The sequence below is a fragment of the Patagioenas fasciata genome, chromosome 3 (genome assembly GCF_037038585.1).
Source record: "Patagioenas fasciata isolate bPatFas1 chromosome 3, bPatFas1.hap1, whole genome shotgun sequence".
In the NCBI taxonomy this organism is placed as follows: Eukaryota; Metazoa; Chordata; class Aves; order Columbiformes; family Columbidae; genus Patagioenas; species Patagioenas fasciata.
In genome coordinates, this window is record NC_092522.1 from 62,462,813 (window position 1) to 62,479,146 (window position 16,334).

The 16,334-nt window shown below is 44.7% G+C and overlaps 2 protein-coding genes across 8 annotated transcripts in view; both read left to right on the top strand.

Annotated features, from left to right (window-relative positions):
• The first annotated feature begins 1,847 nt into the window (after window positions 1–1,847).
• RSPH3 (radial spoke head 3) lies at window positions 1,848–11,378 on the top strand. 2 transcript variants are annotated; one of them, XR_011738366.1, is made up of 9 exons: window positions 1,848–2,149; window positions 2,387–2,474; window positions 3,622–3,763; window positions 5,070–5,215; window positions 5,785–5,988; window positions 6,977–7,139; window positions 8,205–8,291; window positions 8,684–10,201; window positions 11,075–11,378. XR_011738366.1 is itself a non-coding variant. In XM_065834692.2 (9 exons), the coding sequence occupies exons 1-8, from the start codon at window positions 2,016–2,018 to the stop codon at window positions 8,944–8,946; spliced, it is 1,227 nt and encodes a 408-aa protein (XP_065690764.2). In that variant the 5' UTR covers window positions 1,849–2,015; the 3' UTR covers window positions 8,947–8,953; window positions 11,075–11,378. The 2 variants fall into 2 exon arrangements, 1 of the variants encoding a protein (XP_065690764.2); XM_065834692.2 differs by having other exon boundaries at window positions 1,849–2,149; window positions 8,684–8,953.
• A 2,649-nt stretch (window positions 11,379–14,027) lies between these two features.
• PLAGL1 (PLAG1 like zinc finger 1) overlaps window positions 14,028–16,334 on the top strand; it is a 49,696-nt gene continuing 47,389 nt past the window's right edge. For 4 of the 6 annotated variants that reach the window (XM_065834839.2, XM_071806465.1, XM_065834837.2 and 1 more), the window contains exon 1: window positions 14,028–14,164. The gene's annotated coding sequence lies outside the window, so the exon portion shown is untranslated. The remainder of the gene's footprint in view (window positions 14,165–16,334) is intronic. The other 2 variants (XM_065834840.2, XM_071806464.1) reach the window with 2 other exon arrangements.

A 16,334-nucleotide genomic window follows, 5' to 3' on the forward strand; every position in this document is an offset into this window, starting at 1 on the left:
AGAGAGCAAGGGAGAAGAGCAGATTTCCTGGGCATGGCTTTGTCACTTACAAAGGTCTGCTAACCCGCAAAGACAGAGAACTTTGCCTCTCCCATAGAGTACTTGCAAAGCTTTTGCACTAAACTGGTAACTTAGGAGTTATCAGTGTTTCGCAGAGGTAAGCAGGAGAGTGGTTGCCATTCAATCAGAGCACATATTAGGTGAATGACAAATTCACCCAACAGGTGAGACATTAAGCTGGGGCCAGCTTAACAGAATTAACCTGCCATGCAACACCTTCACCTTCACAAGTTTTGTGGGCAAAGGGTGTGTAACAGGCATCTCCTCAGCAATTCTTCCTCAGGTGGTTACACACACACCTCTCACTGCCTCCCTGCCCTACCTAGTCCATTCCAGCCAAATTTCTGGGGTTCTTAATCAAGCATGCTCAAACAGTTCCTTACCAGGAACATACAATCTGATGTTTTTGAAGGCTGTACTGCTACTATTTTTTCAGGCAAACAGAAGACACTGGCGCAAACAGCTTGGAAGTGTCTCCCCAAATTTCAGGTCCCCAGGCCAAAACCAGAAATAGGTACCTAGCTCAACTCAAACATTCAGAAAAAACAAGTCAGGCCTCCCAGATCAAAGGGTTGTACTGGTCCTGGTCAAATTTAAGGGCCATAGTGCTCTGGCTTGGCTGGACCAAGCTGTTCATTCATTAACAGCTTGCCCAGACACAAGCAAATGTTGAAGGACTGCTCTTCCCACTCACTCCAGTGACACTTGCACTGTGCTCCTGCAGCTCCATATCGTCTTGACCCACCACTCGGTAACTGTGTAGTCAACACAACTTCTGTATTGACTCTGCCAGCTGCCTGTTAATTAATTACAAAACCACTCCTTCCTCTTTTCCCTTGCCTCCCACACTTGGCCTTGGTTTTTGGTAGGTTTATTTTTTGTTTGCTTGGGCTGAGTTTTATTTTAACTTCTTTTTCTAAACGTTTCTCTTGCTATACATTTTCCCTTGTGCCTTGCAGGCCTCCTGTGAAGTGCTCTCTGCTGCTTGCAATTCTCTTGCCTGTGACTCCCTACACAGGGCTGCCATGGAGCACGGGCATCTGTCACAGTAACATAATTGAGCTGAAATAAAGAGCATTTCACCTGTGAATTATATTTCAACTAAAGACTTCAGAAACAAAGGGCATGGATTATGTTATATACTCAGTCTTGCCAAAGTAATCAAGCCTTCATATCACTACCCACACAGGCTAAAAAAAAAAAAAAAAAGAAAAAAAGAAAAAGAAAAAAAAGAAAAAGCTATCACTATATCAGCAACCCTTGCTTTTCTGTCTCTCTTAATAGAAATTTTTCACAGAATCTGAAAACACATCCTCATGATTTGTCATGACAGGGAGTGCAGCTCTCTATGGACACGGGATGGTGCACTGAGAGCCCACCTCACTGTCCTATCTCCCATTGTACAGTATCCAAATTCCTTACTTGTGTGGAAAAAAACATGAGGGGTGCAGCTGTTTGGGCTGCCTTTCAGAACATCGGTACTTAAGCCACCAGCACACCATCCGACAGGATTTTGCGATCTCCCAGCCAATTTTTGCATCCTCAGTGGCACGCCAGACGGGGATGAACACGCTGTCGGTGTCTCTGGAAACCTGCCAGCCCCCGAGCAGCTCGTACAGCGACGGCAGAGGGACGGTGACACCTCGCGGTCAAATTCCCTCATTACCTCGGACCGGGAGGGGCCGCGCGGCGCTGCCAAGTGCAAACCCGTTGGCAGTTAAAGAAATTGTTTCCCGCTCAGCACCCCAGTGCCTGGAGAGCAAACACGCCCTTCTTGAATCCCCCTCAGCCTCCAGCGCTTTCCTGACAGCAGAACGCAACTGACACGGAACGGGACTAACGGCCGCCCGCCCGCCCGCCCCGCCCCCGCGTTGCCCTGGAGACGTTGCCGCCACGCGGGCGGCCGTTACCGCTCCCTCAGCGAGCCGCCCGCTGCTGCGGGCCGGGACCCCGCCATGCTGCCAGCCCGCGACTCGGAGAAGGCGGCGGCGGCGGCGGCTGCCCTAGCCGTGCCCTACAGCTACTCCAGCCGACCCCGCGCCCTGCCCACCCGCCCGAAGTACCGAGCGCCGCCAGACGCGGCCGAGCCGTGAGTGCCAGCGTCCGGCGGGCCGCGCCATGCAGCCCCGCGGCCTGTGCGCCCCCAGCGGGCACCGCGGCCCCTTCTGCCCTTCGTTCCTCTCCCTCGCCGTTCTTCCTTCCCGAGGGAGGGCAATCCTTCGGGAGAACTTGCACCTCTGACCTTTCAAAAGCCTTCTGGCCTGTTGAGGCGTTAACATATGGGTTGCAGCTCCGTAACCACAACTGTCTGTGCTACGTGTTGCAGGGAGAAGGAACCTGTTCGTTATGCCAACCTCATGTATGACAGGAGAGTGGTGCGTGGCAACACTTACGCCCTTCAAGTCATACCTGCGGTATGTGTTTTATGTAGACCACACTACAGCTTTGTTGAAAAATAATAGGGTGGGAAAACTTTCTTGTTAATAATTTTAACTACTGAGGTTGTAATTTCACACAGTCACAGGCTGTCCAGTTAAACCAGCATGCAACTGTTTTCAGCCTTTCTGTAAATCACTTAGTTTCCTATGAACTTCTGTAGTTCTGTTTTGTTTTGTTTTGGGTTTTTTTGCCATTAAGTACTTCATTTTTGCCCCCCATTTCTTTAGTGTGATGATACTGAGCACAAGTCATCACTGCATGATCTGTTCACCATATGCATCCACAGGTGTCATCGGTGAGAACAGCAGCTCTTAGGAAATTAGGTCTTGGGGTAGTCTTTGGCTTACCCTACTAAAGAAGCAGAACTAGATGGTCCAGCTGTATGCAAAAGCTGCTTGTGTGGAGGCAAAAGTATTTTATTTGTCCTGGTACAGTGGTGAATGTTTTAGTGATATTTTATTTTCAGATAATATTTCTATACAGATACTTTGATCATATAAGAGTTTAAAGCAGTCTGTATTTTTTAAAGCTACTTTGTGGAAATAACTTTGTGTTGTTCAGTAGCTGTTTCTTAAGAGTTAATTTCACTTATGTTCTGTTTAAGAAGTTTGAAAGTGATGTTCATTTCAATCCTCATATACAGTACTGAATATAAAAGTTAGTGTGGGTTTTTTTTGCTTCATCACCAATAAAGAACCTATAATTTTTATCTAGCAAACAATTCTGTTCATAATATAAGAAATGGATTTAAGTCTATTTGACCTTAAAGTTTTACCTAGAAACTTACTTGTCAGCAAGAACATGGCATTTTAATATACTTTATCTCGCAAAGTTCTGTACATAATATCCACTTCCAAATAGCAATGGATTGCTCTTAGTGTGAGATGCCATTAGGATGTGCGTGTAGGCAGCTAGCATACCTTATTACTTTAATGCCATACAGTCTTTAAGGTAACTAAAATTTTAGAGTCAAGACGCAGAAAAGTAAATCCAAAATGCTAGATTTGTGGCATTAAAATCAAACAACAACCTTCATTTTCCTGTGGAGAGAAATTAGTATCATTTCCAAGTAAGTAGTGTGTTCTGGTTTGTGGTTTTTTTTTCTTCTTCACCCCTGCTCAGTGTACCCACCCCAATCCCCTTGAGATTCAAAGGCAGAGGGAAACACGGAGAAAAGCACTGGCTAGAAAGCGCACAAAAGAGCAAGAGCAATCAAGAACACCTGAGCCTGTGGAAGGCAGAGAGCATGTTCATGTGCAGACAGGTAAAAGGCTGATTATTTTTATTATTATTCACTTGAAAACAAGAACTTGCTGATCTATATTCACTTACTAAATTGATGATACAGTTGGTAGAATTACATAAGGTTAAGGTTAGAATCATAGAATTTGAGAATCAGATGTTCTCTAATCCTTTCCTCTATAACCCCTTATTTTTATTTGTATTTTATAAACTTGGCTAATTAGTGACATTTTCCCAGAGGCTCTGTTTTTCAGTTTTCAAGTATACATTCTTGACCACTAGTCAAGACTTCTCTGTGTATTCTTTGCTTTTCAAGTGTCATCAAAGAAATTTGGTATATGCTTAAAATTCAGGGGTTTTTAAAATTTTGCTCAAGACTGCAGTCATATGTAAGAATAAAACTACTACTAAAAATTGGAGGACATACCCTAATTTAGAACAGGAAACTGCCCAATTTGTAAGAAAATTTTATTTGTAGGAAAAACAAAATTTGGCAGTGGGTTAATCATCAGGTGTGTGTAATGTATTGCTGTGCCCTCTGAAAATCATTTCAGATTTGACTGACTTACAAACTGGGAAAACAGCTGTGGTACATGCTAATCAGACATGGTCCTTGGCTTCTGAATGTTCCCTCTGTCCCAACCCTGCAGATCTCCTACACCACCTCCAATGAACATGGTGGCTCTTTATGATTCAAATACTGTTGGATGCAGAAGGAGTCTATCTAGTCTGGAAGTCTTGGTCTCCTATCCCTCCCACTGACTAGTGCAGATAATTTTTTTATCTGCATTTTGTTATCTGAACCAAGATATTTATCTGTGCAGTGGGAGACAGGTACAATTCAAATAAAGCACATGTTGTTATAGATGTGTGGTTACCTCAAAACCACTTCTGGTAGTGCCAGAAGTAGAATACCATTCTTGAAACCAAACAGATCCAGTCTTTTGGTTTGATGCATACAATGGAGAAAAACATATGCTTTCAATATTACTTGTTAGTAGATAGGAAATCATTATCCCTTTTTGAGATGGTACTATCCTGTTGAGTGTACCAAGAATTGTTTATTCTGCAGGGTGGGCTGAAATGGTCTAGACTCTGACTTTTGAAACCTACCAAGTGAAACGCCCTTTCAGGAAGTGCACCAGATGTTACAGAGAACATGGCATCAGATGCAGCAAACATATCTATGTTTTGAGATGTTTTCTTTTTTAACTTTATAGAAGACATTTTATTGCATTGTTTGATATAATTCACACTATAGAGTCATTAAAATTGTTGAGAGTTAAATATAATCTAACTTAAAGCATTCATTGTGCTTTTATTTCTAGAGCTGTATTTGGAAGAGATTAGCGACTGGGTAATAGGGGTTGATACAGAGTGTCAAACAGATGCATTTTTGGACAGACCACCCACTCCGCTCTTCATACCAGCCAAAACAGGGAAAGATGTGGCCACGCAAATAGAGGAAGGAGAGGTACGAAGTGAAGTCAGGTCTGCACATGCTGTCAAAATATGTCTCTGATACAAAATGTGTTTCTGATGCATAACTGAGGCAGTAACAGAAAGCACTGACCTTATCCTCTACAGAATATGCAAAAAAAAGGAAAGTGCCAATGTCTGCTGCGAGGTTAAGCCCAAAATTAATGAAGGTGCTTCACCATGTACACTGGTTCTGCTGCTTTCAGCTAAGAACTACAATGCTGAGAAATGTTCTCCCCTGTAGAAATAGTGTCCAGCCTGAGAAGGGGTTGGGAACTCAGAGGTGAGCAGAAATAGGATCCAGGCGTGTGCTCTGCTTCTCCCTGGCAGCCCCCACAGTGGCTGTGTTAGGGTGTGTGGTGTCTCACTCCAGCGCACTCATCACTTAGCCCCCAGCTGCATTCATACCTTTTGCCTTAGCTGACACTGACCCCTCCACCTGCACTTCTCAGGCCTGCCTTCAGCACAAGGTCTTTGTTCATCCTCCTTTTCTCCTTGCCAAGATGTTAAGAGTGAGTGTGATTAAGGGACATTTATCTCTGTTTCACTGACTTCCATCCTCAGTTGTTTGACTTTGACATTGAAGTCAAGCCAATCCTGGAAGTGTTGGTTGGGAAGACGGTTGAGCAAGCTTTGCTGGAAGTCATGGAGGAAGAAGAGCTGGCCCGGCTATGGGCACATCAGTGCGCCTACACAGAGCTGCGTAATGCAGAGCTTGCTGAAGTACAGCGCCTGGAAGAGCAGGACAGGCGATACAGAGAGGAGAAGGTAGGACTTCCTTAATGAAGAACAGGCCTCTCTGAATGCTCATCAGAAGAGAGTACTGAAAAATAAGCTGTGAAATAAGATGGATGTGCCCAAAAGATTATTGCCAAGTTTGATATTCCTCAAAGCATTTTGGTGCCACACAGCTGCACTCTGTCATTTGCTCTTGTGCAGCAGCATCATGCTGTTGTGTTATTCGGATAAGTCATGCTTCAGTGACCTGGTATAATCAGACACCTGATCAAGAGGCCAAACCTAATAGTACCCTTTGTACCTGGTGCAGCTGTTACTCAAGCGTCTTCATTATAACTGCTAAATAAATATTCACAGAGCTTGAAATTAAGAGAGGCACCTCCTAGTCTTTCACACTTAATGCATACATCTACTGTATGTGCACCTCTACCTCTTAAGATCTCCAAGTATTAAGCTATATTAATACTATCTAATAGCAGGGCAAGTCTTGATTATCCGCTCTTCATAAGCCTTATATATTTGTGTTTTTTCCATGTTTTCCTGGACCAATTTGAGTTTTAATCTATAATTACATCAAATGGGATATAAAATTGTGAAGATTAAAAGTTCAGGAAATCCTGACTCAACTTCATCTCATTCCAAGGCCAAAGATCAGTTTTATCTGCAATAATAAAGCAGAGAGTCATGAGATCAATGCATACTAAGGTATCAGAGAAGGGTTTCGTTTGGCCAGCTACAAGACCCTTGTTTTACAGACTTGCCAAAATCAAGAAAGGTATACCAAAGGAACGTGTTTCCCTGTAGTCCTTGTGGATTTTAATACTCCATAGATCGAGTACAAGCTTCCTTTCAAGCACTTGTTCACATGAGAAGTTTTTGAGAAAGAGGCCATAAGTATTGCTACTCTTGATTGTCTTTGCTATTTATAACTTCTTCACTGTAATCATTATTCAAGGTTCAGATCAAAGGAGTAATGGCTAAAGGCCTGAAAGTTTTACATGCAATATTGTCTTGACAGGAGCGTCGCAAACGCCAGCACAAGGAACTGCTGCAAAAACAGAAAGAGACCACAGAGAAAATTGCAGCTCGGGCATTTGCGAAGCGTTACCTGGCTGATCTCATTCCCTCGGTCTTCAACAATCTTCATGAAAGTGGTTTTTTTTATGACCCTATAGAAAGAGGTTTGTGCATTTTTTTAGTATGTGAGTTGAGTAATATAAAGGTCAAAACAACCATAAAAAATAGCATATTGTCCTATGATTTAGATTAATGTCACAATACTTTATTCATGTACATTCGTGGCTGAAGAGATAGTTTCCAAACTCAAATTTTTAAAACAAACATTATTGGTCATCTGTACAGTAATCAAGAATAAGCAAGACCTGACAGTGTTACAATGGGAAGAGCTGCTTTTGAATTGGAGAGAAATACATGGATGATTAGAATTGGTAGCACAGAGAAAGATTGATCCAATTTGAAGTAAATGTATTTTGATAGGACAGGCAAAGAAATCTGTATGTCGTTCTGAATCTTTCTTAATGATTGTCAGAGCAATGGAGAGATTAGTCAATTATAATTAGGCCCTGGAAATTAGTTCAGAGTTGTACGTCAGTGACTTTTAGAATCACTGGCATTTCTTATAGGCTACCTTGCTAGATCCTGCTTCCCCAAGCCCCTCACAGGTGCCCAGACCACAACTTGGGAATGGATATACTCTCTCCAGAATAAGTAATGGGGCAAATGCAGAAACCGAGTGTAGTTTGCAAACAGGGCAGGCTTTGGGACCACAGCATACAAATAAAATTATTTGAAAAATACATGGGTAAGCAAGAGCTCTTTAGTCAGAGGGAACAAATGCTTTCAGCAGACCAGAAGCCAGATGTCTTTGGAAAGCAAGGCAGGAAATGTTATTCTCCTGAGTTGTTCAGAATAGTTATTTTCATCTCACTAGAACACAACTATGTATCTCATCTGTGCTAGCTCTTCAAGGGTGTCAGACCCATTTTGAAAATCACTGCAGCTGAGAGGATTCTGGTCTATAACAACGAGGAACCTCAGTAAGAAAGGCAGGAGATAAGAAAGCAAACAATACCTGAGAGATTTAATCTGGCTCTTGCAAAGCAAGTGGGTTTTGGCAAAGATATTAATCCCTTAATGATCATAACAAATGAAAAACAGCCCCAAGATCATGTCGCTTATCCTTAATAAAAAGACATTTTTCCTTTCTTCCTGCTAAATGCTTACAGATATTGAGACAGAATTCCTTCCATGGCTGATGACAGAAGTGGAAGAAACACTAGAGAGGAAGGTTATGGGGAGGACAATGCTTGACTGTAAGTTACCAAATCCTGGAGTGTAATCTTGGCTGCTTGATGTTCTTGATTGTCTTTTCCCCAGTCAGAATAAACATCACATTTACAGGGTCTTTGTGGGTTAAGGTAGCAAGTGTTATTTTAGCAAGAACTCCAATGACATGTGTCTTTTTTGAGTTTTTTTAAAAACTATATTAAAACATTTTTAATGTTGTAAAACTGCTACCACATACATCTAGCTAATTAATTTTCAGCTGAAATAATAGGGATTGTTTTTCTCATTAAAATATTATTTCATTTTTAGTGTTTTTTTCTTTCTGTTTAAGAATTTATAGGTCAGTAATATATGAAATAATCTCAAATTGTAGGTTTTTTCCCTCCTTGTTTTTTAATGGTGGCTTTCTCTGTTTCAGCCCTGATTCGTACAGTGGTTGAAAAACGCTTAGATGCATTTAGCTCTCAACCTCCATTTGATCAGACAGAGGAACCTGCTGAAGAGCCCAAGCCAACAAATGCAGAACCCCAGGTGGCCATTGAGACAGATGCTGATGACCAACCAGTCACAGAAGAAAAAGAGGCTGACAAAGTTGTTGCTGAGGCACAGCGTCCACGACGTATCTCTTTCATGTTACATGACTCAGATCAAGCAGAAACACAGGATTTGGAAACTGAGTAGCAAGCAGGCAAGTCATCAAGTAAATGGAGATGAATGGCTTAGCTGAAAGAAGAAATTTATTTGTATCTATTTGCACCTCTCGTGCCCTGGTGATGCTGAGAGGTGAACCTAAGCAATAGCAGAGCATTAGAGTGTGTTTTCCGTGTGCTGACATTGCTGACTTCAGGCTGTAAGACTCCAGAGAGGTCACTAGTGCAGTGAATGGTAGTGAAATTCTATCCCCTTCTACACAATCCAATCGATCAAAAATAACCTGGGACATTTACAGTTGAAAAGTAATGCTGTCCCACACCCTGTTCTGGAAGGTCATAAGAAGGGCATTGAGACCATCCTAATAACCTTTACAAGTGCTTTGATAACATTCTCAAAACAGATTTTCCTTACTTTCCCTGTTTTGAAAGGTAGCTACTGTGGCACTTAGATAAATTGATTTCACCCACGTTAGTCTCTCCTCTCCTGAAAAACTTGGATGGGCATCTCAGCAGGTAATAGAGCAAAGGCTCCCAAACCTCTTCAGGTTCAAAGAGTTACCTGCAACTGGGAATTTTTGCCAGTGCGAAATCCTCCTCAGCCTCCCGACTCCTGGAGTATTGGTGAGGGGCTGGAGACATGGGCTAAGTCCAGCCTCAGTTCCCTTAGTAGTTGTTCTGCTAATTCATTTGAAATAGTACCAGACATCACTGCCAAAATGCACCTGCACTGCCACACCTATCTGCCTGTTCACAGGCCAGCCTCACCAGTGGGCCATTCTGTCGTGGTTGAAACGGACAAACGACATAGACCAAGTTCTTCCAGGATGAAAGTAGTAGAGGCCATTTATTACCACAAGTGCATTTTTATATAGTTCTACGAATTCATGTGTCTCTTCACTGTTGGTTACAAGTTACAGCAGTAACATCTCATTGGCTAATTTTACTATTGTCAATGTTACTCTTTTACTCCTTTCTCTCTCACGGGTACATCCTTAACATCTCCGGATACTCCTTTACTCCCATCTTTCTCATGGGTAGGCCTTAATATCTTCAAGGCTAATTTCTGTTCCCATGCCCTCTGTCAGGGAATCCAAGGACCCACCATAGTCCCACAGCATTCCCCCTCATAAAAGTAGAATTGTGTTCCACTGCAGCACCATTGTTTCCTTGCTAGCTGCGTCTGTAGAAGAAGTCCCACCTTGTCCAGACTGCTTTGTGCTACCTCCTCTCTGCAGGTCAGAGAAGCCATGTGCTAACCCAGCAGGCCAGATCCCAGTCTGAGAGTAAGTTGTCAGGAGTGACACCTGAAGAGACAAGAACCTGCTCCACATCTCCTACCCTCGAAAGGGACATCCAGACTTTTCGCTGGACCACCTGTACATGTCGGTTCCCAGGCAGACCCTACCTTCCCTCCATCCTGGGCTAGGACATCTAGTGACAATCAGGGCAGCTATTGCTTACACAGAAAATTTCCCTTGGAAAGTGTCAGGTATTTACCTCTCTCTGGAGGTAGCTGAAAATCAGAAGTAATGAGATATAACCACCAACAAATCCACTCTGGTTTGATGTAATATGAATATGTTAAAACTGAGTATCTGGAGTCACATAGTACAGACTGTAGACAGATACACCCATGGATGCTTTTCAAAGCTGAAATACTCCCCTGTAAACTGCTCCTCTGTTTGCTGAGTTGACAGTATTTCAACAAAGCATGCTTGTTTTTTCATTTATGATTGATTTCTCAAAGCATCCATAAATGTGTTACATGTATGAAATTAAGGTAGTTGGTGCTCTCTACATCTGTTTAGAAGTTTCTAATAAGAATTTATTTTCATGCATATGACTGGAATTGAAGGCTTGAAATGAAACTCTGGTTTCAGCACTGAAGTCAGTGGGAGGTTCATCTTAATTTCAGTGGGTCCAAGATTTTGCATAATTTTGGTTTTGGGTTTTTTTTTACCATGATGATGAACACTTCTGTCATGACTTCAGGTAAGTCAGGTAAATAACTTCAGGCTAACTTTATCTAGAGAAATTAAAAATCTTTATTACATGATTCATGAGAATTGTAAATGTTTCAGCTCATTTTTGGAACACTGGATGTCAGTTCCAAGGATTCCTCATTACTGAATGATTATCTTGTCATGTATTTACAGGAGACTTAGCATAACCTAGAGGACTGCCTTGGATCATTCCTGAAAAGATTCAAACAAATGCTGAATGTTTACTTGACTTGAATATTTGTTTTTGGAATGTTACAAGAGGAAGGTAATCACCTGGAATATTTTCATTTTTGTCACTCCTGCTTTGTGTTTGATTGCTAGAAAACCTACCTGAAGTGTCAAATTATTCTGTTTAAATAGGTTGTGGCATTATTATGTATTCTTAAATTATCACAAAAATATAATGAATTTTATGCCATGCATTTTTCCTTAAGTACAATATATAGATACAACTTGAGCATATTGTATTGTGGTAGAGTTTGCTGTAACAGGCTATATATCCATGAAGCTTTACACTGCACTAGCAGTTTTCCATTAATAGCCCTGTACTTGGATTCAGCCCCAGACATGGGCAGGTTCGAAGAGCAGACGACCCCTCACATCCTGTTGGTCACTGGAGAAGCAGAAAACCATGAGCAACAGTAAGGAGGGGAAGAGTGATACGGGGTAATGGTGTAGCTGCCACTTCTCTGGGGTAATGCCAGCAGACACGCAGGCTGTGCAGCACAAGCTTTGCCACTAGCCGGGTGGCTTGGGGACTGGCATGTGACTGGCTGAAGTAGGCACCCCATCCCAGCCTGGATGCAAGCATCACATCCCTCACGTCACCTCCCCACAGGGACCCCTCCTGATGCCCTTCCCCTCCAAATCCCCTTTCTCTGGTCTGTGTCCCCAGCAGCAGCGGTTCCAGGCAGGTGGGTAAAGCTGTGAGGTGGCCAGCTCCGCACCCACGATGGCCCCGGGGTGGCCCCGGTATTTTGCAGCTCCTGGTCCCTGCTCAGAACCACAGCAGCATCTCCTGAGGGTGTGTGTGGGTGCAAGGGGGAGCTGAGAGGGGATAGTGGGAGACAGTGCTGCAGGCACTAGAGGGCAGGACAGGCCACAGCAATTGGGCCACAGGGACACCTAGAAACACTGATGTCACCTGTTGCACATTTCACACCCTACACTAGTGACACCCTGCACTAGTGACAGCTGTTTGAACTTCCCTCCTCCACCCCAAAGGCGCTGACCTTTTGCAAAACCTCCTCATAACATGAAGACCTGACAGGTAGAGTCACCCAACATCATCCACACAAATATCACAGATTGGTTTGGGTTGGAAAGGATCTTTAAAGATCATCTAGTTTCAAGGCCCCTGCCATGGTTGCTTTGCTGGTATAAAGCAGAGCAGATTTCAGTGGTCTAGCTGTGATGCTGCTGTATTGCAGTATTATTGTAAACAGAATCGTGTCACCTCACTCCTCTTCCTCAGACTCATCATGAACACTGGGCCCTCTCAAATTGTCCAGGCCCTGCCTATTAACATATGATAATATTAGCATATATATAGTGTCACTGGCAGTTTAAGTTAAAAAACATGACAGCAAACTGTAGCAGCCATGACAGTAGAATATACCATGCTGCTGATGGCCATGGGATTCATGATTTCTCAAAAAAAAAAGTTTAGCTGATGCAATAATGCTTGAAACTGCCTCAGAAAGATTACTTTTACTCATCAGAGTCCTAGCTGGATCTGACAGCCACTGCTGAGATAACATATACTGTCAAAAATTACCTAATAGTGTAATTTGACTGAAACAGAATCATAATTCAATCATGCTTTGGCAATTGAAATAATATCTGCTTTAAAAACAGCTTTTTAAAGACCATCATGTTAGAAAGTACTCATATGCCTGATGAGTTACAGAGTACATCTAAAAGATTATTTAATGTGCAAATACTAGCAGATCAACCATTACCACTTTCACTAATCGTAATGAATCAATCAAATACATTTGTTTTAAACAGAGTTGACATAATACTCAAGTTATCTACCATTTCCCAAAACACAACAAACTGAATCACAGGATCACTGAAAGGTCTATTTTAGGTTGGAAGGCATCTCTCGATCCCTGGTCATCTGGTCCATCCTTCTCTAAAAGCAGGGTCCTAGATTAGGCTGGAGTTCAGCTGCAGTGTAGTGCTACTGAAACTGGTTGTGGGGGCCCGGTGGCCTGCAAGCTGAGCAGCTGGACAGCAATGCCCTTTGCAGCTGTAAAAATAAGGCTGTGTCCCAGGTTGTGTCAGCAAGAGCATAGGCAACATTTCAAGGGATGCCATTATTTCACTTTATTTGACAATTGTTGGTCCACACCTGGAGGACTGAGCCAAACTGTGGTCTTTCCCAGTTCAAGAGAGACACTGAAAAATTTGAAAGGGTCCTGTGGAGGGCCACAGAGATGGTTAAATGTGGAGAACTTGACATAGGAAGTGTGACTGAAGGAACTGGGTGTGTTCAGCCTGAAGAAGGCTCAGCTGAATCGTGATTTTCCAGCACTGAAATGGTGGTTATGGAGAAGGTGGAAGCATCTCCACAGGGATGACCCATGACAGTACAAGCAGAAACAGCCACAAGATCCACATGCTCCCTTCTGCCTCTCAGCCTGCCAGGGCGCAAGTCTGCAACAAAATCCCAAGATAACAAAGCAAAATCCGTATGTGTGCAGGAAATTCTTAATGCTGTGAGGTGCCTTCCTTGGCAGTAATTAGCTAACACTAGCGCAGGTGAGGGGGTTTCTGTGGATCCTTACAAGTACGGACAACTCTGTATGGCCACGGCAGTGGCTGCATCGGTGCTCAGAAAGCCGCGGGCCGGATACTTCGTTTTTAACAAGTTTCTCCGCAGAGCCGTTGCAGAGCAAACCCGCGGGCTCCGCCGGCGGAGCGCCACCCCGCCTGCCCTTCGGACTGGCTTTTCCCGAGCACCCCTCCCCGCCGGCTGTCCCGCCGAGCGGCTGCGGCCCCGCCGGACCGGACCGGCGAGGAGAGGAGAGGACGGGGCCCGCCCGCCCCTCGGCCCAGCCCTGCCCTCCTCCGCCCCGCCCGCTGCCGCCCCGCCGCCAGGCGTCTCCCCGGGGCCGCGCACCGCCGCGGGGACGGGAGGAGCTGCAGCCGCTGCGCTCCCCGGCCCGGCGCTGGGGAAGCGGGCGGCGCCCGCGGAGCTGGGCCATGAGGTGAGAAGGGCCGCGCCGGGAGCGGCAGGTGAGCGGGGCCATCGTGTGGGGCCGGGCGCCCCGTGGAGCAGGGGGTGCGCTCCGGCGGGCGGCAGCGCCGAACACCGGGGCTGGCGGGCCGGGTGGGCCGCCCGCCGCCGCAGGAAAGCGAATTGCGCCACATGTGTCCGTTTTCAGGAGGAGACGCTAGTTAGTTAGCTATTTTCGCCTTCTCGCCTTCAGCTTTCCCCAAGCCCCAGCCGTCCCGCGGGCTTGTCCCTCCGCTGAGCCTCGCACTAAAGCCCCAGGACGGGCTAACGCCCCCGGGCCCGCAGCAGCCCCTCTCGCTTCCCGGAACAGAAAGGACTCAGTACTCGCTGTTTAAGCGGGGGGTTGGGGGGGCACATCGCTTCGTCGTTCTTCCGTGCGTCTCTCCAGCCCCACGGCACTCGCGGGGCTTTCACAGCAGAGCGTGGAGCTGTGAGGGGGCGTTCGGCGGCGGCAGGAGACTCGGGTTGCGATTCGCGCTGGTTTGTTCCCGCGTAAGAAGCTGTCGGTGGGTCCAAACCCTCCGCTCGCAAGTGGGTCTTGACCCCTGTGTCAAAATCCCGGCCGACTGGAGCGGCCGCAGCACGGTTTGCATCAGTGTTCCATCCCGCTTCGGCACGGTGACAGCTTGCTGCGGACAGCTCTGGAGCTGTCATTGACCCCTACGGGAGATGTGACTTTTTTCTGTGGGGAAGAGGAACTTACCACATTATGTGATTTATTATTTCTGAAAGTGTGTAGCTTTGTTAAAATTTAACTTTAAGTTGTTTTTTTTCTTCCTGTTAAAAGTCTGTGTCCCATAGCCAAATAACTTCGGTTTTCTAGAAAGGTGAATTTGGGACAGCCAAACTCTTCTCGGAGGGCTGTTGCCCTGTGAGACTTGAGCATAACAAGTGTGACCCTCCTTGCGAAGGAGGGTCAATAAGGCTAACTGCTTTTGTAGAAGATATTTAAAGTATTTAATAAAGAACACATAGTAGCTGTCTTTAAAATGTGAGTTTAAATGTGATCTTGCCACCTCAACTGATATTTTTAATTTATAAAGGACTGTATAAGGCAGAATCCTAGCTATGTTTTTGAGTTTGTGATATATCTACTTATTCATGTGTGGCCACTTTGTCTAACATGGGTTTATTCATACCACCTTGATAATGGGGGTCTTCATTAATAAATACAAATGGTACATACATTCTCTTTGGTAGGAGAGGATGTGCTCGGCATTATTGCCAGAAGATTAGCAAATCCAACTCTGACAGAACGAGGAAGGACGAGGTTCCCAATCTGAGCGCTTATGTCTCTCAGTATTGCAGTTGTGAAATTACTATCAACATGTGCAACCTGATTCTCCGTTGTCCCCGTGCACAGCAGAAAATCTGGCTGTTTAAGTCTGAGATGTCTGATCGTGTGAAGTGGCACAAAGTGTCAAACGGTGCTGTGCTGACTTGGCAACTTCTCCTGCACGACATGAGCGTCTCTTTTTCTTGTGAGGTCTGCAGCATTCCCCTGGCCCCATGTGTACAGCACCTCTGTTGTTCTCTGACCCATTGCTGGGGAGAAATAAAGATGCTGTCATTGGGAATTCCCCTTCATTGGTCCTTCAGGTCCCTGCTGGTTTGAGAAGCGGTGCATGGAACTCCGCTCCACTTCTGTGCGTGGGGAGCGGTCGTACTGTGCAACATAAAATGGGGCTGTGCCGGGCAGGTGGCTCTGGGTGGAACATGGGGAGTTTTGCTAAATAGAAGTATGGGTACAGTGACAGGATTGGCGACAAATCGTGTGACCATTATTTGATGTAGTGTATGTTTGCAGCTGTGATGCTGTTATATGTGCGGTGTATTTTTCACCCTTAGTGTGCACATACTTCCCCTGCATTGTAAGTCAAAGCAGTCAAAATCTCATCTGCAAGCCTAGTGGGACCCAATATAGATCCTGGAGTAGTATAACTGCTGAATAGGCTGATCGCCACTGTGTTTTGAATTGTTGAGTGCTCTCGAAGTGTATACCTGACATTTAAACAGAACCTGATCATTCTGATAATGCAGATGCTGCAAATTGATAGTAGGATTATTTGTCTAAGAAGTAGAAGATGGGATGAGTGGGAATAAAAGCTAGAAATAAGATACGAGGGACTGTACCAGTTTCTCTGGACCTGTGCATCAGAGTGAGGACGG

Excerpts from the sequence above, each read along its gene's own strand:
- RSPH3 (XM_065834692.2), top strand. The coding sequence starts at position 2,016 with ATGCTGCCAGCCCGCGACTCGGAGAAGGCGGCGGCGGCGGCGGCTGCC. Across the intron at positions 3,764-5,069 it reads GCATGTTCATGTGCAGACAG|AGCTGTATTTGGAAGAGATT; the intron begins GTAAAAGGCTGA and ends TTTTATTTCTAG. Across the intron at positions 5,989-6,976 it reads GGCGATACAGAGAGGAGAAG|GAGCGTCGCAAACGCCAGCA; the intron begins GTAGGACTTCCT and ends TTGTCTTGACAG.